This window comes from Panthera tigris, chromosome D4 (assembly GCF_018350195.1).
Source record: "Panthera tigris isolate Pti1 chromosome D4, P.tigris_Pti1_mat1.1, whole genome shotgun sequence".
NCBI lineage: Eukaryota > Metazoa > Chordata > Mammalia > Carnivora > Felidae > Panthera > Panthera tigris.
In genome coordinates, this window is record NC_056672.1 from 66,362,755 (window position 1) to 66,386,738 (window position 23,984).

Below are 23,984 nucleotides of genomic sequence, written 5' to 3' on the forward strand. Positions count from 1 at the left end.
AAATGCAAACACTGATACTTTTTAAAAATCTATTGTGATGATTAGAAAGATGTGCCATGGTAACAGTTTAGCACAGGGCCTGGCACATAGAAAGTGCTTAGTAAATACTACTGAAATGGCCATAATACTAGTTTGACCCTCTTAAATTGTAGATCGACTAGTGATATTTGCACTGGTTCTAGGTTTGTGTATCTCAATGGTCTAGAAAACTAATGTAGAATTTGAATCAGAAATCTTCTCTTGGTGTGAGTAGATGCTGATAGAAAACTCTTACATCAAATTGTTCTTATTTTTTTTTAAAATGTTTATTTATTTTTGAGACAGAGAGAGACAGAGCATGAACGGGGGAGGGGCAGAGAGAGAGGGAGACACAGAACCGGAAACAGGCTCCAGGCTCTGAGCCGTCAGCCCAGAGCCCGACGCGGGGCTCGAACTCACGGACCGCGAGATCGTGACCTGAGCTGAAGTCGGACGCTTAACCGACTGAGCCACCCAGGCGCCCCTCAAATTGTTCTTATGACTACATCGTTATTGAGGTCCTCAGATTCAGACTAGCATATAAACCTGGGTATAATGATTTTCTGCCACTGGTTCTAAGAACAGGAAGTTTCTGAATCATAATTTCAGGAGCTTGTTACACTGAATAGTTTCCAAGCAAGTAGCCCAAGTTGGTAGTTTTTTTTTTTGGATGCAGCAAAATTAAGATTCAACATTTGAATTTGTTATCTTCACATATATTAAGCTAAAACCAGTGGAACCTTGCCACTTCAAATGTTGAAAGTCATCATGTTCTCAGACTTACAAGATGATATGTCTGTGTGTAAGAATAGCTGTTTTTGTTGCCCTTATATGTGGCAGGGTGGGACATGTTACAAGCTTTTGATCAGCTTCAGTTTTTTTCAGTGTTGAAGTAAAATCGTAGTGTGTTTGGTGCCCTTAGGTGTTCTTTTCATGTCCCTCTGATCTTTACTTTCAGGCAGTACAGTGTGATAATTAAGAGTACCAACTCAAGAGTGAGACCGCCTTAATTTGAATCTGGGTTCTGCCACATATTAGCTCTGAGATCCCGGGCAAGCTATTACTTAACCTCTATACCTCAGCTTCTGAATTGGAAAATGGTGATAGTAATAGTGTCCTACTTCTTAGGATTCTTGAGAGGATTAAATGAATTAATATATGTAAAGAGCTTAAAATGGTGCTAGGCACTTAAGAGTATAGAAGTGTTATTTATTATTTTGCTCAGAGACTATTGATTGTGCTTTTGCTTCACATGATTTTTTTTTATTCTCACTAAAATATATTGTGCGTATGTATATATATATATATATCTTTTTTTCCATTGGAAGATTTATTTTATTTTTTTCAGTTTTCTTTTTTTTTTCAATATATGAAATTTATTGTCAAATTGGTTTCCATACAACACCCAGTGCTCATCCCAAAAGGTGCCCTCCTCAATACCCATCACCCACCCTCCCCTCCCTCCCACCCCCCATCAACCTTCAGTTTGTTCTCAGTTTTTAAGAGTCTCTTATGCTTTGGCTCTCTCTCACTCTAACCTCTCTCTTTTTTTTTTTTCCTTCCCCTCCCCCATGGGTTTCTGTTAAGTTTCTCAGGATCCACATAAGAGGCTTCACATGATTTATAGTGATGATAAGCATAACTTTAAGCTATGCTCCTTTGAAGAGGGTACCTCATGCCTTGTACATCCCAGAGTTTTGATTCATTCCATGGAAATGATTGCAGTTGTGCTTGGCTGGGTTGTATAAAACCCCCTTTTTTGTTGTTGTTAGCATAGCACTTACCTTAGTCTATTTCCCTAATCAAGTAATTGAGAGGCTTAATCCTGATACAGTAGTTTTGGTATCTGGTAATTGTGGTTCTTGACCAAAGGATAATGGCTAAGATTGCCTGTGCATACTTCCTTTGGAAACATACCTCCTATATATATATATACGTACACATATATATATATACGTATATATATATACTTTTTTAACATTCTTTTTTTTGGGGTTTATTTATGTATTTTGAGAGAGAGAAAGCATGAATGGGGAAGGACAGAGAGAGAGAAAGAGAGAGAGAGAGAGAGAGAGAGAGAGAGAGACAGCACAGAGCCCGATGTGGGGCTTGATCTCATGACTGTGATATCTTCAGATCTATATCACCTAGAACTCTTAGTCATGGCCACCTGAAGTCTTGCAAAATGTAATTATTTTGGAAAGTAATGAGAGACTAGATAAGATCTGAGATAAAATCTGAGACCCCTGTAGGCATCCTTTCAGATTGATAGAGTTCCACAGAGCAGATGAAAGATGTCTTTGCTCTCCTTCATCATCAGGGTGTGATAATAAAAGAAATGAGGCAATATATATCACAATGAGCTCATTCTATTTTTGAAACTTGTTTTAACATAGAGATCACGTATATGTTTTAGAACAGTGTTTATAGGCAGAGGGACTGATAGGTGTGAGGGCTCCCAGGTGGGAAACAAGGCATGTTAGAGAAACTCACAGCAGGCTACCGCAGCTGGTATATAGCAAGGAAGAGGAAGTCTGGTGTGAGTTGAAGCAGGAGAGGTAGGCAGTGGGAAGATCGTGCAGGGTTTTACAGATGATGTAAGGTCATCTTAATAGGTCATATTAAAAGATTTTCAGTTTTATCCAAGGACCAGTGGGAAGCCATTGAAATCTGGGAAGAGTGATGCTATCATATTATTCTACCTACAGTATATAGAACTGATTACTGGGGAGAAAGAATGGATCAGAAGCCAGTTACGTTTTGTAAAAGTATAAGTTGGGGTATGATATTGACTTGTCCTAAGATAGTAGTGGTGATTACAGAACTATTTAGGAGGTAAAAATCCACATAACTTACTGACTACGTGTAGAACACAAATGAGAGGAGAGGATGTTATGTTGGCCTAGGTTTCTGATTTTGTAGCTAGTACCACCATTTGCAAAGATAGAACACTAGAGAGGGCTCAGGTTTGTGGGGGACTTTATGACATATTGAGGTTTTTTAAATGTTTACTTTGAGAGAGAAGGAGCATGTGCGTGTGTGTGGGAGGGCCAGAGAAAGAATCCCAAACTGGCTCTGTTGTGGGTCTCGATCCCAGGAGCCTGTTGTGGGTCTCGATCTCACAACCATGAGATCATGACCTGAGCTGAAATCAAGAGTCCGACGGATGCTTAACTGACCAAGCCACCCAAGCACCCCATATATTGAATCTTGAAGTGCTTGGGTGACAGCCAAGTAGGGATTCTGAGTAAGCAGTTGGATGAAAATAGTCTGGAGCTCAGAGGGGAGGTTCTGTATCTAATGGTACTCTGTGCACAATTCATTGAAGTTTGGAGCTTTGTGCTTCCTCCTCAACTTCTTTATCAATTGCTGTGTCTCCATTATAAAAGCTATTGATTAATTGTGGAGGCCCTAGAGGGATAAAGTGGGGGGGGGGGGAGAAATTCAAAGCATTATGGTATCTTTTAATTCTTTTCTCTTTCTGTTTCTGAATACAAAACACATAGATATTCTGCCCTAGCATGTTGCCTGCCAAATTTAGAAAACACTTAAAATTTTTTTTACTGGATTTGGTACCTATTTAGCCAGCCTCCTGTTGCATACCTCTTATATTAGGCACACACTAACCCTGTATATAACCCCTCTTCTCTGATGCCTGCTACCTAGAGAAAACTTTAGCCTCATGTCAAATACACAAGCTAGGGTTAAGTTTCAGAACTCAATTCATGTAATCCTATTCCTTTCATTTTTGTAAGTCTTGGTATTTGTGGTAGTACTTATCTTAAATAGTTTGGTTGCTTGTCATTTGTTTTCCAGTTCTCCTGAGCTCCAAGTTCCTTAGTTCTTTCTGTCTTCATGCCATCTTCACCCTTAGTCTAGCCAGTCATTGTTATTGTGGTGACCAGAATGGTTGAAGCCCTGGTCCCCTTGATCATTCATTTTTCAGCCCTTCCTGATGAACTTCCACTATAGGAGAATACTAAATGTGAGTTCTTGATTATAGTCTTTTGCATTTGCTCATCCTTTCCACATTAAAGGAAAGGTAGCTTTAGAGCTTCTGGAGCCCTTTAGCAGCCTATCATTGAAGAACTTTCAGGTTACTGCTCTTTTCTTCTTCTAAGCTTAGGGTAGAGGCAGCACTTTATCTGTATTAGATTATTACCAAGGTCACATTGGTTGCTTTGGGTTATCTTATTCATCTGGATGATTGCTTCTTCTGCAGCCATGTTTACTAATGCATTTGGTAGTGGTTAAAGTACAGGTCACCTTAAATGCTGAGGCTCCAAAGCCTTCTACAGATGGCTTGTCTACTCTTATAGCATTTCAGTGGTGTATATTACAGCAAAGGCTCCAAAGCTCTCCCTATCTAGAGATTGGAGTTGCACCCCGCCCCCGAGAATCTCAGACTTCAGTCTTTGCTACTTTGGCAGTAAGGTAAGATGTCTTTCTCCGGATGTAGGCCCTTTATTTAGGAGTTCTGTGATAGACTCTCATTCTGTACTAGAACTCCCAGTGAAGTGCAAAATGTGAGCCATAAAGCATTCTCTCTTCAAAGAATGAGATGATGTTTCCCTGAAATACTTTATCAGCCCTTTTTAAAAATAATTTTTTAATGTTTATTTTTGAGAGAGAGAGAGACAGAGTACAAGCAGGGGGAGGGGAAGAGAGAGGGGGAGACACTGAATCTGAAGCAGGCTCCAGGCACAGAGATTGATGTGGGGCTCGAACTCATGAACCGTGAGATCATGACCTGAGCCAAAGCCCGACACTTAACCCACTGAGCCATCCAGGCGCCCCTATATCAGCCTTTAAAGACTCTCCCTTCCCAACCACTTTCTGGGAGAATATTTCTAAAGCCTTAGGTAATTAATATATAATACCACTAATTAATATAGAATAGCTTTAACACACAGATCATAGGATTTCTTTCCAGAAATATTGCTATTAACACTTCATGGGCCAATACAGATTTAGAAAGGTCATTTTTCATTTTCTGATATTAGCTGAATTTTTAATAAATTAAAAGGGAATAGTCTTTACCATTAGATTTTTTTTGGTCTTTACCATAAGATTAACTGGGTATTATCCTGGAGGTATGGAGCAGTACCATACACAAAAAACCCGGCATTATCCTGATGATTCTTTGAGTTTGTATAACTTACATGTCAGGTATCTTCAGGTGCAGCTTTGTTTTTGTCAGATGCCAATATTGCCATGGATGTTTTTCTCCAACCAACATCAATGAACAGTTTAAGTATTACAGAAGAGAAGAGTGTATTACTCTTGTTGTGGTATTAGAGGGATCCCCAAAAAAGAGCTGCTTATGCACCATTTTTTTTTGAGAGGTAATATTATAATATTACTTTTCCATTTCTAAAGGTAATATTTACGTAAATAAAAACTGAGAAATAGTGAAATTCTGGTACAGGTTGTAACATTTTAGCTTATATTCACGTACAGGTATTATGTAATTCAAGAATTTGGCGTATGGTAAGCATATATAGAAATTGTAGTATTCCAAGAAAAAAACTCAGAAAGCTTTTAAGTTTTTTTATTATTGATTGCAAATTAGGCAGATCTGCCCTATCCCCACTCTTAGAAATATATGGGCTATTTGGATGGGTTAGGCCTCTAAAGCTGTGTTGTCTAGTGTGGTAGCTTCTAGCTCCATATGGTTGTTGAGCACTGGAAATGTGACTAATTTGAATTGAGATGTGCTGTAACTATAAAGTACACGTCGCATTTTGAAGATCTAGTACCGAAAAGGAAGGAAAAAAGGAATTCGGTAATTATTAAATTTTGATTACATGTTGAAATAATATTTTGGATCAGTTTGGTTAAGTAAAATATTAAAATTGATTTCACCTGTTTTACTTTTTTGATGTGGCTACTATTTGGCCCTCACTATATTTCTAGTGAATATTACAGTTGGTAAAGGCTGTATTCTTCCTTCTAACATCACTGTGACAACAGAGTCTATTAACTTTTAGTAGTTGGTTAACTCTTAAAAGTATAAAGGATTTAGCTTGGAAACTTAACAAAAATTAGAACATTTAGATGGCTTTGACTATATTCAGTAAGTAGCAGGGAGCTTTAGAAAGGTAGGGAGGCTTCTCATTAAAATCCTTGGAGCTTAGAGGTTACCTAGCTGGGGCATTATGCTTCAGCTATCTCCCAAGAATTTTTCCTTCAAAATTCCCTAAATACAGACTTTACTACTATACTTAGACAAAAAATAAAAGTTGAAAAGCTGTTTTGTACTAGGGAGATTTCTTTTTTGGCTCTGAACTAGGTCTGCCTTTATATATACCAGTGTTTCACAGTTTTTTTGTGTGAAATTTCCTTCAGTTTTTATTGAACTCACATATATCCTGGTGATGAAAATTTGTTGTTGGGTTGAATTCATTGATCCTCGCTCCTCCTTTTCATGGGATAAGATCTCTTCTGGAAGACTCTTAATCTTTACCTCGAAGTTCATGAGTATGCTTAGCAGAGGGCAGAGCTAAACCTCAAACAGCGATACTCTACTATGGAAATTCTAGCAGTTTTATATGTCATTGAAGAGTCTTAGCAAACCAAAATTGTAAAAGAATATATAATTTATTGTGTGGATATTTCATATGATGGGCAAATTTGTTAGACTGAGAGACGGTGTTCTAGAGTGGTAAACAGCATGGACTTTGGAGACAGACTGAGCATAATATTTACCTTACTAACAGTTACTACCATTTTATCATCTGTACAGTATGGATTTAGCCCTGCCATTAGGGGTGATAAAAGGGGAGGCAGCTACAGTCCATTTACCAGAAAGAGACCAGTCTTAATTGAAGCTTACTCTACACAGTCCAGTGATTGTGCAGAACCATTTTTACTCTTCCATTGTGTTGTTTTTAAATATATATGGAACCTATCTGGGATGAATAACTGGAACCCTTAAGTCCTCTGCACTCCTTTTCTACATCTCTGTATTACCATTCTCACTCCTACACCTGTCCCACACCCCTCCTCCAAGTCCTGGCTTCATTCTGCCTTTCTGCTGATTGTCTTTGTATTCAAATCTTGGTGTATGTACCCATTTCTGGGAGGAACACCAACAGGATAAAAAGCTAACTCTTGGTGTTGATCTTCTTTCATAGCATAACTTCATTGTGTTATTATACTAAAATACCACCATCCGTGAGGATGGGAAGTAATAGTATAGGTAAGTGAATACAGCAGAGAGCCTTAGGCAGCCTCAGGGATGATTATAATACCTCCTTATTTCAGGGATTCTTGTGAGAATTAAGTGATAACTGTTGTGATTATTTTTAATTTTTCACTGTTATCATGCTTTATGAACATTTATATAAAATATCCCTTTATCAGTTTATTTCTTGAGCTCTTTATATATAGCCCTTTATCAATATCTGATTATATTTTGAGGAGAACCTTTATTACAAAGTTTCATAGGGCATTATTAAAATATTTACACTTGTAGGTGCTTACAGAAACAAGGCTTGTGCTTCTGGAAAGATTATGAAGTAAAAGTACTTGTATTTTATTTTTACTGAGAATACAAGTACCTTGTTTGGGTTTGCTGTTACTACCCATGAAGAGTTACTGAACACCTAGACCTGTGCTGTCCAGTATGACAGTACTTGTCACATGCAGCTATAAAAAGTGAAAATAATTAAAGTTAAAAAAGATAAACTTAGTTCCTCAGTTCTGTCTACATTTCAAGAGCTCATTAGCTTCATATGGCTACTGAGTACTATATGGGACAGCACATGTATAGGACATATTCATCATAGCATAAGATTTTATTGTACAGCCCTGATCTAGAGAGTATGAAAGATTAAATAACCAAATGTTTTATTTAAGTAGGAAGCATTATCAAAAAGTCTGAGGTATTTGTTACTAAAATTACTTATTTATTATGGTTTTATGACATCTATAAACACTGCAATGAATGTTGCAATTTTAGCTGCAAATTTATTATTTCTTTCATATTTCTAAAATATGTTTTTTATTTTTATGAATTAAATGTCAAATTTTATTGCCTCTTTGCTTTTATTCCTCATATCCTAATATTGTATTAAAAAGTTCCATTTGTTTTTGCAGCATTTAAGGATTTGGTTCTATTCCTTGGCCATGGCCCTACGACCTAAAATAATACCATTGATATTAAATAATATTGATCATTTTTAGTATGAAAGGTGTGGTAGTGATTAAGTTGTACACTAGAAATAAGAGGTTTTAAAACAGTATAAATACATATCTCATCTTTTGCAATTACAGGCCTTTGGAAATTTAACGATTTGAAGTTTTACATTGCTCCTCTTATATATGGTTTGTTTAGAGAATTGTTATGATTTATAATTCTTTCATTAAAATATCATGTTATATGTTTTTGTTTGTTTATCTTAATCGTAGGAAGCTCTACAAAGGATCATTTCAACTCTGGCAAATAAAAATGATGAAATTCAGAACTTTATTGATACACTAAATCAAACACTAAAAGGAGTTCAGGTATGACTCTTTAAAAAATGTTTTGTTATATGTCACAATGAATGATTGTTGGGCCAAATCAATATAAATAAATATACTCCATGAACTGTAGATTATAAACTGAAGGAGGTGAGAGCAGGGTTTTTAAATGGCAGATAAATAAAAAAATGCTTTCCTTACTATTCTTACATTCTCCATGGAAAGGTCAAATAGTAAGGAAAAAAGAAAACTCTGGAATTGTAGCTGCTAAGGAATAGTATAGTGCTTGCTTTTGACCCTTTCCATTATAGATTTGTCTTTTCTAATTCCAGTTAAGAGCAAATTATATTTCTTCAGAGTACTGGGATGCTAAACATTTCTTTTATGATAAATAGTAGAAGGAAAATGTAGATGGTAAGAGGTCTGCTTATAGAACTGGAAGAAAGTAAAACATAAAACTAAAAAGTAAAGTGCCTAATGAAAAAAATGAATACTTAAGGAAACAGTCCCAGGTTTGGGCAGATAATCCATACTGTACATACTCAGATGTTGATTACTGAGTGGTTAATGTGGGATTAGATTTAGGTCTTCTGCCTACCAGACTGCACATTTCTTTTTCCACAACTTGTTCTTGTCACTGTAAGTCAATTAGTAAAGTGATTAACACCACTTTTGATAAGACTCTAGTGAGATGATAACTTATTTTTATAAAAATTATAAGCAAAAGTTTGGTTTATGATATTGCAGTGGATTGTTACATATTAGGTCTCTTAACTGGTGCCAATTCTCTTAATGGAATGATTCATCTAAGTTGAAAAATGCCTAAGATAATTTCTTCTGTCTCATAATTACTGCAAGTGTGGATATTGCTTATCTAGAGGTTTCACAGATATTTTAAGTTATTGTTGAAATAGCGTCTTGCTTAATGAGAAGATGAGGAACTCTGGGAAGTTAATAGGCTTGAAATGCTTTATTGATTCTGCCACTGGTAACTACTTGTGTGGCTTTGGGCAAATCACTTTTCTGCATTTTAATTCCTAAAATTTAGGAGTTTGACTACAAATTCTAGTCAGAAGATAACTTCTGAGGTTGCTTAAAGCCCTAAAATTCAATGTTTGATAAATCTCTTAGGATCCAATAAGGAATTGCTTGGTCTTTTAAGTTCTGTATATCTTAATGTAAATGCACTGTTTTAGACAACCTGAAAGATTTTAAGATTTACACAAAATTAGTCCCATCCCTGTATGCTCAAACTTCTCCTCAGTTATGGAATCAAAATCTCTGGAATATTTCATTAAAATGCTTCATTGATGATTCTGATGCACGACAAAGAACCACTGGGTTACGGTCTGCCTTGGAACCTGACAAAGGTCTGGACAAAGGTGGCAATCTTAAAACAAACTTTCACATTGTCCTGTGGAAACATTGCTTTAAAAGATGAAGAGGGTATAGGCTAGTTCATAAAAAGTTGCTTAACTCATAGCGTAACTGAGATAGTGCTCTCCGCATTAGCAACCATCTTCTAGGATTTACCTGTTTTTAAAGCCTATGTCAAGTATTAGATTTTGTTGTTTATATGATGTTAGGCTGAGATGGATTATAATGTGAATCTATTCTCTGATAAGTATTTTCAAATGTTTGACAGCTCTTGAGTAAAATCATTGTTTTGTTTATTAAACAGGAAAATTCTTCTAACATACTTTCAGAGTTAGATGAAGAATTTGATAGTTTATATTCTATTTTGGATGAGGTGAAAGAAAGTATGATTAACAGTATCAAGCAGGAACAAGCTCGTAAATCACAAGAGTTACAGGTGAGATCATACAGCTTATTTAAATATGAATAATTTAAGTCTGTTTAGTACTTGATTTCTTGACAGCAAAAATCAGCGAATTTCTGTGAATAACTACTTTTATGTTAGAGCCCACTTCTCTGAATCCTCTGTCTCTCTCTCTCTGCCCCTCCCCTGCTCACTGTCTTTCTCTCAAAAACAAAAAATGAACATTGAAAAAAAAGTCACTTAATTTTGAGAGAGAGAGAGCAAGTGGGGAGGGGAAGAGAGAGAGGGAGACACAGAATCTGAAGCAGTCTCTGTGAGGTCAGCGCAGAGCCCCGATGTGGGGCTTGAACTCACAAACTGAGATCATGACCTGAGTGAAATTAAGAATCGGATGCTTAATCAACTGAGCCACCCAGGCAGGCATCCCTCTTGTTTTTTCTTAATTGTGGTTAAAAACCTAAGATTTACCTTCTTAACTGCTTTTATTTATTTTTGAAAGAGAGAGAGAAAAAGAAGGAGGGTGAGTGGGGGAGGGGCAGAGAGAGAGAATCCCAGGTAGGCTTTGCTGTCAGAATGGAGCCCAATGCGGGGCGCCTGGGTGGCTCAGTCGGTTAAGCGGCCGACTTCGGCTCAGGTCATGATCTCACGGTCTGTGAGTTCGAGCCCCGCGTCGGGCTCTGTGCTGACAGCTCAGAGCCCGGAGCCTGTTTCAGATTCTGTGTCTGCCTCTCTCTCTGACCCTCCCCTGTTCATGCTCTGTCTCTCTCTGTCTCAAAAATAAATAAACGTTAAAAAAAAAAATTAAAAAAAAAAAAAAGAATGGAGCCCAATGCAGGACAAGATCCCACGAACTGTGAGATCATGACCATGACCTGAAATCAAGAGTCAGATGTTTAACTGACTGAACCACCCAGGTGCCCCTCTATTTTATTGTTATTATTATTACTATCATTATTATTTAAATTGAGATGTGACCTATAACATTTTATTAGTTTTATGTGTACAATATAATAATTTGCTATTTATACATATTGCAAAATGACCACCACAGTAAGTCTAGCTGACAGCCATCACCACACATAGTTACAGACTTTTTTTTTCTTGTGATAAGAACTTTTAAGATCTACTCTCTTAGCAGTGTTTGAATATACAGTACAGTAGGGGTACCTGGCTGGCTCAGTTGGTAGAACCTGCAGCTCTTGATCTTGGGGTCGTGAATTTGAGGCCTATGTTGCAAAATGTGCAATATGATATTATTAATTGTATTCACCGTGCTGTACATTACATTCCCAGGACTTATTTTATAACTGGAAATTTGTACCTATTGACCACCATCACCTATTCATCCATATTTTAAATATTTTTTGGTAGTAGCCATCTTTATTTTTTTTTAATGTTTATTTTATTTTTTTTGAGAGAGACAGAGTGCAAGCAGGGGAAGGGTAGAGAAAGGGGGAAAACACAGACTCTGAAGCAAGGTCCAGGCTGTGAGCTGTCAGAACAGAGCCTTTTGCGGGGCTTAAACTCATGAACCGCGAGATCATGACCTAAGCTGATGTTGGGTAATTAGCCGTCTGAGTCACCCAGGCACTCCAGTAGTAACCATCTTAATGTATGTGAGATGATATCTCATCATAGCTTTGATTTGCATCTCTAATGATTAATGATGTTGAGCATCTTTCCATATACTTGTTGCCCATTTGTATGTCTTCTTTGGGAAATGTTTATTCAGGCCTCCTGCTCATTTTTTAATTGGGTTGTTTTTTGTTGTTGAATTGTAGGAGTTCTTTATATATTCTGGATATTAATCCTTTGTCAGATGTAGGATTTGTAATTATTTTCTACCATCCCGTAGGTTGTCTTTTCACTGTGTTATTTCCTTTAATATGGAGAAATTTTTAAATTTGGTATAGTCCCATTTGTCTCTTTTTGCTTTTGGTGTCATAGTCAAGAATTCATTGCAGACCCAGTGTCATGAAGCTTTTCCTCTGTGTTTTCTCTTATCAGTTTTATAATTTTGGGGCTTGTATTAATTAAGGTCTTTAATCCATTTCGAGTTAATTTTTGTATGTAGTGTTAGGTAAGGGTCTCAGTTCATTCTTTTGCATGTGAGTATCCAGTTTTTCCAGCACCATTTGTCTAAAAAGATTCTGTGGTTTTCTCATTGTGTGGTTTGACACTCTTATCAAAGATCATTTAACTGCGTATGTGTGGGATCCTTTCTGGGCTCTGTATGGGCTCTGGTCTATATGTCTGTCTCTATGCCAGTACCACACTGTCCTGATTACTGTAGCTTTGTTATAAATTTTAAAATCAGAAAGTGTGAGTGAGGTCTCCAGCTTGGTTCTTCTTTTTCAGGATTGTTTGGCACTTTGGAGTCCCTTGGGATTCCTTGTGAATTTTAACATTTTTTTCTTTCTATTTCTGCAAAAAAGATGCCATGAAATTTTGATAGGGATTGAATTAAATTTGTAGATTGACTTGGGTGGTATAGACACTTTAATAATATTAAGTCTTCCAATTGAGATCATGGGATATCTTTCCATTTATTTGTATCAGCTTTAATTTCTTTCAGCACTAGTTTTATAGCATTAAATGTATAGGTCTTTTGCCTCCTTAGTTAAGTTTACTTCAGAGTACAGTATTTCATTTTTGGGGTGCCTGGGTGGCTCGGTCAGTTAAGCATTTGACTCCCATTTCAACTCAGGTCATGGTCTCATGGTTCCTGAGATTCTCCCTTCCCCTCTCTGCCCTTCCCCTGCTCATTCTGTCTCTCAAAATAAATAAATCAACTTAAAAAAGAAAAGAAACTGATTTGAAGTGCTTTGAGGGAGGAAAAGCTTAATTAATAAAGGTAAGAGGGGGTATTTCAGTTAAGAGGTTGGTCAGTTGTTAAGATCATCAAAGTTCAAAAGTTTGGAAGTCTTCGAATCGTCTTGAAGCCAAGTCAGTGCCGATTTGGAGGATAGATCTGTATCATTTATGTCATGGCATGTGGGTTTTGATTTTTAGAAGTGTTATTCTTTGGGGTGCCTGGATGGCTCAGTCGGTTAAGTGTCCAAGTCTTGATTTTGGTTCTGGTCATGATCTCATGGTTTCGTGAGTTTGAGCTCCACATCAGACTCTGTGCTGACAGTGTGGAGCCTGCTTGGGATTCTCTCTCCCTCTCTCCCTCTCTGCCCCTCCCCTACTTGCTCTTTTTTCTCTCTCTCTAAACATAATAAATAAGCTTTAAAAAAAAAAAAAAGAAGAGTTCTTTATTAACTCAAGATGTTTGAGATTTTCAGAATGGGGTAATTTCTATCCATTGTGGAGTTTGATTTAAAGTATGTCTTTAAGACTTGCAAAAGAAGTGTGATATTTTAATTTCAGAACTTATTTTCTGACAGCCATATACAGAGCTGGATATATGTGTGTACACGTAAAATCTACAGTGCTGTTCTTAGAATGAGCTGCATTTATTGCTCTTATAAACTATTAAGTTTCTGTTTCTAGTTGTTGACTAAATTGCCATTAATAGAAAATTGGGTTACATAAATTTATTTAAACTCTTTTTCTTATAGTCTCAGATGAACTTTGTTTACTTTGGATTTTGTGAATCTTAATTACATGATAATTTTTTTTATTTTTATTTATTTATTTATTTTTTTTGCCACTGAGCTGATGATTCATGGAAGTCTTCCATTAAATTTACATTTGGGCTCTTTTTAAAAGGGATGATTTTACTCTGATTTTTTTGTCAAGTATTCTATCAGATTCATCACTGGCTGTTGAATAACGATGGAGAATTCAGAACATTGCAGAAAATAGAAGCAGAATTCCAAGTACTGTTTCAAAGTCGTCACTACAAGGATGTTAGACGATTTTTCTCTTCCTGTATCATCACTTGAGATCTTCATTTTTTCCCAGAGATTCCATTGTTTTCTTTTTTTCTTTTTTTTAAATCTTACACTTGATTATCCTTTGTAACTCTTAATACTTGCTGTTCCTCAATGCCAAAAAAATTTTGGCAATTTTTTTTTTCATAGGAATAGTGATCTAGGGGAGTCATAGGAATAGTGATCTAGGGGAGATCAAGAGATATTGAGGGGACAATACGCTATAAATAAGACTGTGAGTTGTTGAAATATAAGCTTAGTGGACAGAAGTTCATTCCTGAGGATGTTTTTGTATTATGAGTCAAAGGAAAAGTTATGGTGATATCAGCCTAATGGTAATTCAAATATTAAAGGTTTATTGGGATAGTTTAAAAAACAAACATTAAAAAGAATCACAACTTGGCTACTGATGCCATTTTCTTCTTTAGTTGGAGACAGTAGAGTATCTCTGTTTTTCCTTTGGGTTCACAAACTCGATAGTATGTTGTTTTCATTAAGATTTTATTAATTCCTCTAAATAACTGACAAGTTATTATTGCTCTTTAAATTGAATTCCTTTGTACTCTTTTTAACCTTCCCTCTTGACTTGAAAGCAAATTTATAACATTTCTTAGAATAAGATATTTTATCTTAAACTTTGACCTCAGATTTGATTCTTTTAATGGTTACTTGAGATATATTCCTTATTCTTTTTGTTATTTCTTACTTTAAAGCTATATTAACTTAGTTTGCCCTAGTGATCCTGTGTAGACCATTTATAGCTACCATTTTGTTCTGTGATTTTGCTTAAACCTTTCATAAAGCTCTCCAACAATTGAGATATTTCAAATGGTGGTTTGTTAATTATTCTTTGGAACTCATAAGAGTTTTACTCCTAGAAGGAGTAGTATTTTTAGTAGATTGTGTTTGGGTTCTTAGAATAATACATGAAAACCTATTTTAACCCAAAATATGATAAAACTATTCTACTTTTCCAAAGTTAAAATATAACACATCCAGAAACTAAGAAAATTAGCCATAGTTTATCTTTAGTGCTGATCTTAAGGGAAACCTAAGTAGATTTGAATATGGAATAGATAGTAATAGATATTAATATTCTGAAGAAAAATCTTGAGTACGTTAAAAACTTAGAAATATATCTGTTTCTTTGTTTAAAGGTATCACTAACAATAGTTTTTCATGACTGGGCTTAGTTTTAGACCACAAATGATAGAATGGAAGAGAACTAAGAAAGACTGGTACTTGAAATTAATACATCACCATAACAGAGCACATCACTGTAACAGTTACCATCTTTAGTTCCTCTTTATTCTTTTTGAAATCTTGGCAATTCCATTTGTGATTCCTGTGTTACCTAATTTTGGAAACTATAAATTATCATTTATGGTAGTATGTATTATTTGAGTAATGTGATAAATGGAATATTAAAATTATGCTCAACTGAATATACCTTTAACTTGATTAATAAACTTTAAATTGTTAAATATTATCAAGAAATTTAGTCTTCATTTATAGAGGATGTTGTCTGCAGATGAATTATTTTGATATTTTAATTTAAATTGTTGATAGTTAACTAAGTTGTTCATAGTTTTCTGATTACCTTGATTGAGAAGAATCTTTAAGTGAATTTGACCCCAACTTTTTATAACTGCTTTATTTTCTTTTGTGTTTTTAAATGATGGGTATATCTATATCTGTATGCAGTTAAGCTATTTTGAATAAATTATGGAAAGATGTTAAGTACAATGTATTAAAATAATTAAAATTTCTTACATATATGACTAGTGATTATGTTGCTTTAACACCTCTCTAAAATATTTTTGTTCAATTTTTGCTATTCAAATTGTAAGTTCATTATAACAATATACAATTAAGATCCTCATGGAAATAGGAAATTTGTTTTAAAGATTTATTTTTATTCTTTTTTAGAGTCAGCTCAGTCAATGTAATAATGCCTTGGAGAACTCAGAAGAACTACTAGAATTTGCAACACGGTCATTAGATCTAAAGGAACCTGAAGAATTTTCAAAGGTACCAAAAAACCAGCCAAAAAACTAAACCACTTAAATAGGAAAGTTTTGTTTAAAAAAAAATGGTGCTTTCCCTTTCAATTTTGGATTTATTCAGCTATTTCTAATTCTAAAAAAGTCTTTGTGGAGGGCGCCTGGGTGGCTCAATCAGTTGAACATCCAGCTCTTGATTTCAGCTCAGGTCATGATCCCAGCATCATGGGACTGATCCCCACGTTGGGCTCTGTGCTGATCGTGGAGCCTTCTTGGGATTCTCTCTCTCCCTCTGCCCCTCTCTTCCACTCACATGTTCTCTCTTGCTCAAAAATTAAAAATAAATAAATAAGTAAATAAATAGGCTTGGAATTTAAGTAAATTGCTGTATATTTATGTATTCCAAAGCAGACACCCAGATGTGTCTTTGGAGTCAAGAACAAATTATTTAATTTCTCTTTAATGCTCTATTCAGATGAATCAAGTTATTTTCTTTTTATTTTAAAAAAAATTTTTTTTTAATGCTTTTATTTATCTTTGAAGGAGAGAGACAGAGCATGAGCGGGGGAGGAGCAGAGAGAGAGGGAGACACAGAATTTGAAGCAGGCTCCAGGATCTAAGCTGTCAGCACAGAGCCCGATGTGGGGCTCGAACTCATGAACTGTGAGATCATTACCTGAGCTGAAGTCGGATGCTTAACCGACTGAGCCACCCAGGCGCCCCTATTTTCTTTTTCAATTACATCCCTACTGGTTATTTATTTTAAGGGTACTTGTGTTTTTTACCTTTGTTATAAGTATTTTTTGACTTAGGAAAGAAGATTAATATTGCTATTAACATTGTTCAAAACCTAGTTTTGTATTCCTTCTATGAGCTGATTGGGAAAACATCACTTGATGCAGATGAGCACTGTAACCTAGTGAAATTTGTTATTAAATCTGTTATTAAATGTCCCACTGTTTAGTGTAATTGTTTGAATGTTTTGTTAAAATATGATGATGTAGGTTCTTTTTTTTAAGTTTATTTATTTATTTAGAGAGAGAGCATGCACACAAGAGCAAGGGAGGGGCAGAGAGAGATGGAGAGAGAGAATCCCAAGCAGGCTCTGCACTGTCAGTGTGGAGCTTGATGTGGGGCTCGAACTCACGAACCTGTGAAATCATGGCCTGAGCTGAAATCAAGAGTAGGATGCTTAACCGACTGAGCCAGCCAGGTGCCCCCAAAATGTAGGATCTTACTTGAAGGGTATGTTTGGTATGAAATATAAGCAGTAGAATAATAAGACTGTTAATGTTTTTACCTAGATCCTGGTATTTAGGAGATTCTGATTTCTAGATTCTAATTTTTATTTTAAGTTGGGTCATTTTAAAATGATTACCAAGTTATCAAATCAAATACACTCTATTTGATGTAGAATAAGGATGTAGAATATATTAAAAAAAGGTGTGAGAAAAGTGGGAACTTGAGCTATATAATTAGTAAAATATATACTATGTAGGAATTTTATCAAGATAAGATATTTGAATTTGATATTTTCTTGGTCTTTGTGGAGTATGTAGTGAAAACTGCATTAGCACGGTTTTATAATCCATTTTTGTCCATCTAATATTTTAATTTCATGATTTTTCTCTGAACTTGAAGGTAGAAAAAACTTCCTTGAGAAGATAACATTTTAGTGGTTTACATCCCTTGCATTTTGAAAATGAATTTTAAAAATGGATTACTTCTAATGAAATGAATAAAAACATTCTTTTGCTGTAAATCTGTGAATTACTTAATTCTTGAATTTGGAGGTAGATTGTAAGTAGGTTCATCTTTGCATTTGGTAGGACTTGCTATATAAAGGAATTATGAGGGAAATGTATCATACTTTAAAGTACTTTAAAAATATATATACATCACCTTTGCAGAGGATGTTTATGGGATAACCTCAAATATCTGGAACATAGCCAAAAAATTTACAGAAAGCAAAAAGTATCTGAGTCATCAAAATTAGTGTCATAGAGTTCATGGGCAGGAATTAATATTCTTTTTTCATGATAGTTTCTTAGAATCTGGTGACTATTATATACATGGCGCTAGTAAATTTTTAGTTTTTTCTTCAGTTTCCTAGTTGTTAACAGAGTCCCCTTCTAGTGGAGTGAGGTAGTTATAAATGACAAGCATAATCATAGCAGCAAGAACTAACAGCCTGAGAGTGAGGAAGAAGATAGGAAAACAGTAAAATATAGACAAAAGTACTCAAAAACAACTTGAACCCAGTTGCATTTAAGTAGGGACGGACGCTTGGGAAAACTGATCAAGTTTGTTTCTTCCAAGTTTCTCTTTCCACTATTTTCTGAGTCCTTTCCCCTTGCTCTCAAAGGCTGCTGTTTTCTCCTTTTTTCCTTTGTCATAACTTTGTTAAAACTTATTCCCAGATGATTGTCAATTGGGAAGGTTCTGATAAATCCAATTGTGGTTTAAACATATTTTTTTAATGTTCCACCTTGCTTTTTATTTTTTTATTACTTTGGTTTTTCAGCATTGTGCAGTATTGCTTAATTGCTTAACCCAATTGGAAATGTGATGAAATAAATTATTTGTCATTGTTTTGTACCTAAAAATCTGAGTTTATTGTTCAAGAAAAATGCTTAACTGAGAGTTGTTTGTGATTATTTTCTTAGTACATCCAAATAGTATCCAAATAATAGTTTGATTCCAAGTCACAAACCAAGTTCACTTTTCTAGTCAGCTGCGTGGACTATAGATAAGCTTGCCTCAAACACCTAATTGCTGACAGAATAGAGAAGATGACTTAAAAGATTAATTATTGGGCTAGCAGTATATTGTTAGATATTTGGGAAAATAAATTCTTTTAAGGTATACTGGTTATGAATATCCCATATTAAAGTGATTAAATCAGATTGATTTGAATAGCTCGTGGGCACAAAAAAATCATAGGCTGAAATCCAGCGTCTGAGTCTTTTTAGACTTTATTATTTTCAAAAAGAGTACTTTAAGTACTAACATTTAAATGATCATGTTGCAGTACCTCAGCAGTACCTGAATATGAAGCTATGCTTTTTACCAGCATTAGGCAATCTGAAAATGAGTGAGTAAAAATGGCACAAATGGAAAAGGATATTGGAACATACTTCCATTAATTTTTTAAAATTTGGCATTACAAATTTGTTTTATTCTCATTAACTTTTTTTAATTGCTAGAGGTTTGCTTGATATGAATATATGAAGAAGGCTCACAAGCAAATGAAATTTGGATCATTTCCTTTATTTCTGGATGGACAAGTAGCCAAAACCCCACCAAACCTGGCTTCTCTGCTAATAGCTGATCTGCAGAGCATTGCTTGGATCCTTTGGCAAAATTAATATTTCTGTTCCCCCATCCCTAAATTTGGAACTTGAATTCTACTTGTGAAAAGAGATGAGTCTGTGGGGCAGTTTCTAAGTCACTAACCATCCAGTTCATTATCTTGCCACACATAACCCGATAGAAGGGAGGGAATGGGTACCTGTACATGGAACCTTCAGTGGAATAAAAAGTACAGGGTGGGGTGAAAGGGGAACAGTGTCTTCTGCATTCGATCTTAGACGAAAAGGGAGAATGGATTTTGTGTATTTCCCACTTCAGACTCATAGTAACTCGCCATTGGCATATTGTTCAGTCGGTGTCAGCCTTGACCACTGGGTGGAACAAATAAGGAGAAGGGTAGAAGCTCAGTGTGTTTTCAAGGGAACAGGAGTATTAGCAGAAGTGCTTTCTGTGGGTTGAAGTCAGGAATGCTGAGAGAGGAAAAAATCTTTACCAAAAGCGTGAATGTTTCAGTTACGAAGGCAATTTAAAAACAAATATAAATATTTGTTAAGAATGGCCAAACTGTGGGTGCCTGGATGGCTCAGTCAGTCAAGCATCTGACTCTTGATCTCAGCTCAAGTCTTGGTCTCAGGGGTTGTGAGTTCAAGCCCTGCATTGGGCTTCACACTGAGTGTGAAGCCTACTTTAAAAAATTTTTCGAATAGAATAGCCCAAACTGTAATTTTTCACCTTATTTCATTTCTGGGCATTTATGTCTTATGTGCTTAGTCATAGAACAGATGTATGCAGTACTGTATTCAAAATTTATTTCAAGTTATTTACTGTAGCTTTGTGAAGAAGGCTTAAATGATCATATTTTAGTTCTTTTTATAAACAGATAAGGATATGTATCGAAAATATAAAACTTTTAATATATGGTTTCAACTGGTGTGTAGTAGTTTTGTTTTTTATTTTTTTTAAAGCTAGTATTTTTGCTTAAAGGAAAATAGCATCTCTTTTCATTTTCTCTTTCATTCTTTGGAGCCATCTCTTTTTCATTTTCTTGGAGTCCCTTTCATTTCCCAGGTTATTCCTTAATATGGTATTTTTGGGGTGAGGGTAGGAGTCTCAATTATATATTATAAACAGTATTGGGAAAGTATTAAATGTTTGCCCCTTAGTCATTTTCAGATTGTCTCGAGAAAACATTACAAAATTATGTTTCCCAAATCTAATGGGAAAATCTGTTTTATACTAAAACAATGTGAATGAACATATAGACAAGACTTGAAAAGTTTCTTAGTGTTGTGTGGCATTCAGAGTGTTACCAGGAACTCTGTTGGACTCTACTGCAAATCAAAATAAAGATAAATCCTGTCAGGCAAATGCTAGTTTTGAAATCTAGCTTTTGCTAGATTCATCATTTTGACAGCATGAGTGTATTTTTCTCTATTGTTATTCAGAAACAGATATACAGTTGGCCCTTAAACAAGATAGGAGCTATGAGCACCAACCTCCACATAGTTTAAAATCCATGTATGACTTTTTTTTTTAATGTTTTATTTATTTTTGAGACAGAGAGAGACAGAGCATGAACGGGGGAGGGTCAGAGAGAGAGGGAGACACAGAATCTGAAGCAGGCTCCAGGCTCTGAGCTGTCAGCACAGAGCCCGACGCGGGGCTCAAACTCATGGACTGTGAGATCATGACCTGAGCCGAAGTCGGACACTTAACCGACTGAGCCACCCAGGCGCCCCTCCATATGTGACTTTTGACTCACCCAAAACTTAACTACTCATAGCCTACTGTTGACCAGAACCCATACCTATAGCATAGTTGATTAATGTATATTTTGTGTGTTATGTGTATTATATGCTGAATTCTTAAAGTAAGCTAGAGAAAAGAAAATGTTACTAAGAAAATCATAAGGAAAAGAAAACACATTTACAGCACTATGCTGTAAACAACCTATATATAAGTGGGCCATGTAGTTCAAAGCCTGTGTTGTTCAAGGGTCAACTGTATTCTTATTTTTGTTGCTTTTTATTAATGTTCTGATTTTAACTAACTTTTCCCTAGTGGCCTCTTCATTTTAGTCTGTATTTCAGAGAATTCGATTGTTGAAGTGTTTAATTTGGGTAATTTTTTAAAAGTTATGTGAAAATAAGATAGCTTAGGATGAACTTTTGGGGTTCGAAGATACTTTAGTGCTCATCACCTTATAGATGAGGTAACTGAATCCTAAACGAGTTAAGTAACTTGTTGGTTCATGTGGTGTGAAACTCAGATCTCTTAAACCTTGGTCTCAGACTGCATATTTTTTACTGATGAATTTCAAAACTTTGGCTGAGTGGAAGAAATTTGAAAATCTCAAATTTTGTTCTTTTTGGGTAAATGATTCATTGAGTACAATAAACAAGATCTAAAATTTTTATTTTATTTCCATTTTAACTGTTTAGAAAATACTATTCAATTAACTGCTCCACAGTTGAGTTATTTTAGGGTACTTTGTATCTAACATCTTCCTATAAAAATAGAAAAATGAGGATATTAAAAAGAAATACAGAAACAATAAGATCTTAACCTTCAGAGTGCTTGATAAATTCATGGAAGAAAATAGTTTCTGTATGTACTTATAGCAGATTAAAACCAAGAGAGATTGAGAAAGATCTGGTTTAACTTCTTTATATCTAATTGGTAATTATGAAGAACCATTTGCAATTACTCCTATTTATACTCTTATTACAGTTCTATTTAAAGAAGTTTGGTCTCAGGTGATAGATTCCTATAACTGATCAGGATTGTAAGATTTATTTTGAAAACAATTAATTGAGAGGTGGAGGAAGAGATCGGGAGAGAAAGGAGCCATATCTGAAGGCAATAAAGTTAAGTGTTGGCAAGGATTTCAATAAAAGATTGAAATAGAAATAGTTATTGAAATTGAAAACAGTGGTATTGAGCAAGGTAATATGGCTAATACTTCTTGAATGCTTTCTAAAAATATACAGTGCCATTACCCAAAAATCTGAAGATTCACTGAGGCCTGTTCATAATTCACTAAGTGGAATTCTGTAGATGCAAATAAATGTGTTAGAGATAGAGCAATGGTAAATTCTGAAATCGTTTGGTACTTGGTAAGCAGAGATGTTTAATTGACAGAATGCATCACTCTTGAAAGAGGAATCAAGCAGCATAGTAATGTGTGTCTTTTGGATAGATTTCTGCTTTGGGAGAAGAAATTCCAGAAAAAAATTAAACAATTTTCCAATTTAAGATGTTTCTTGAAATTGGGCCCTTTAGAGAAGTATCTTCAGAATTTGAGATTTTCTCCCCTTTTTTATCACACAGAGTAACTTTTTCAACCCCTTCTGCATTTACACAGTGTATGTACTGTTAAATTCGAACCTAAATGAAAGAGGAAATGCTGAGTCTTCAGTTTGATCACCTGGGTATGTTTATGTGTAAATACACAAGACAATTTTTCCAACATTATTTGGCTTTTCATGTATTCCTTTTCTGGTTTGCCACAAGTAATCTAGTACATTAAATGATAACAAGAAAGCTTTACATGCGTGTGCACATGCATGCACTTGCACAGACACACTAAAAAAACGGCACCGTTACTAAAGTAAGTAACTCTAGACACAAAATTGAATCACTATGGTCAGTTTAAAAGACACAGTATTGAGGGCGCCTGGCTGGCTTCATCAGTAGAGCATGCGAATCTTAATCTCAGGCTCGTGAGTTTGAGCCCCACTTTGGGTATAGAGATTACTTTAAAGAAAATTGTTGTAGGGAAATAAAACATATATATTGTATAGTGTTCTTGAAAGATGAAACAAAATCTTAGTTTATTTTTTAAAAAAAGATAGTAATTGTCTTCAGATTATTGGGTTCTTTGAGAGTGACAGGTAAGTAACATTTCTCTAACCAAGTTCTAAACCAGTTGGGAAATAAGAGAAGACAGTAAAGCTGATAAGCCAAATACCAACAAAACGATACTGGAGAATTTGGCTTATATCAACGAGTAAGCTTTCTAATACTGAATCCTAGAGTTAGACTTGCCCACCTAGTATAGTCAATACAAGGCTATCTCAGTTCTGTGTGTGTGTGAGAGAGAGCCTGTTCCTGTCAAACTTCCTGCATAGAGGCAAAGAACAGAATATATGTTCTCAGTAGGCAAGCAAGTTGCCAGAAAGAGGAAAAGTAACTGAGCTACTTATTTCTAGTTTCTCCTTTCAAACTCATCTCAGATTAAGTCCTTTCACCTCACCTGGAGGAAGAAATAAAGGGAGTCTAGGGGTAATGGTAGTGGCACTTATCCATATTTAAAGAAACAAGAGGATTCTCCTCTTTCTCTCCTCTGACATTTATATTAAAATCTTTGGTTTGTAATTCTAGCTGTAATGACAGTGGTTTTTAAAAATCATTGTAATTGACTTTCTTAACATTTCTTGTTCCTAATACCAAGGTAGTATCATGACTTGAGACACATATCAGTGCCACCTAATTGGGTTGTTTCCTGCAGAATGCAGGACTTGGAAA

The 23,984-nt window shown here is 35.3% G+C and overlaps 1 protein-coding gene across 9 annotated transcripts in view; it reads left to right on the forward strand.

Annotated features, from left to right (window-relative positions):
* FSD1L (fibronectin type III and SPRY domain containing 1 like) overlaps positions 1-23,984 on the forward strand; it is a 78,410-nt gene that overhangs the window by 11,513 nt on the left and 42,913 nt on the right. For all 9 annotated transcript variants that reach the window (XR_006210557.1, XM_042964454.1, XM_042964452.1 and 6 more), the window contains exons 2-4: positions 8,431-8,526; positions 10,166-10,297; positions 16,072-16,173. Coding sequence is in view for 8 of the 9 variants with exons in the window: in XM_042964454.1 (XP_042820388.1) it covers positions 8,431-8,526; positions 10,166-10,297; positions 16,072-16,173 (330 nt within the window). In the remaining variant the exon portion in view is untranslated. The remainder of the gene's footprint in view (positions 1-8,430; positions 8,527-10,165; positions 10,298-16,071; positions 16,174-23,984) is intronic.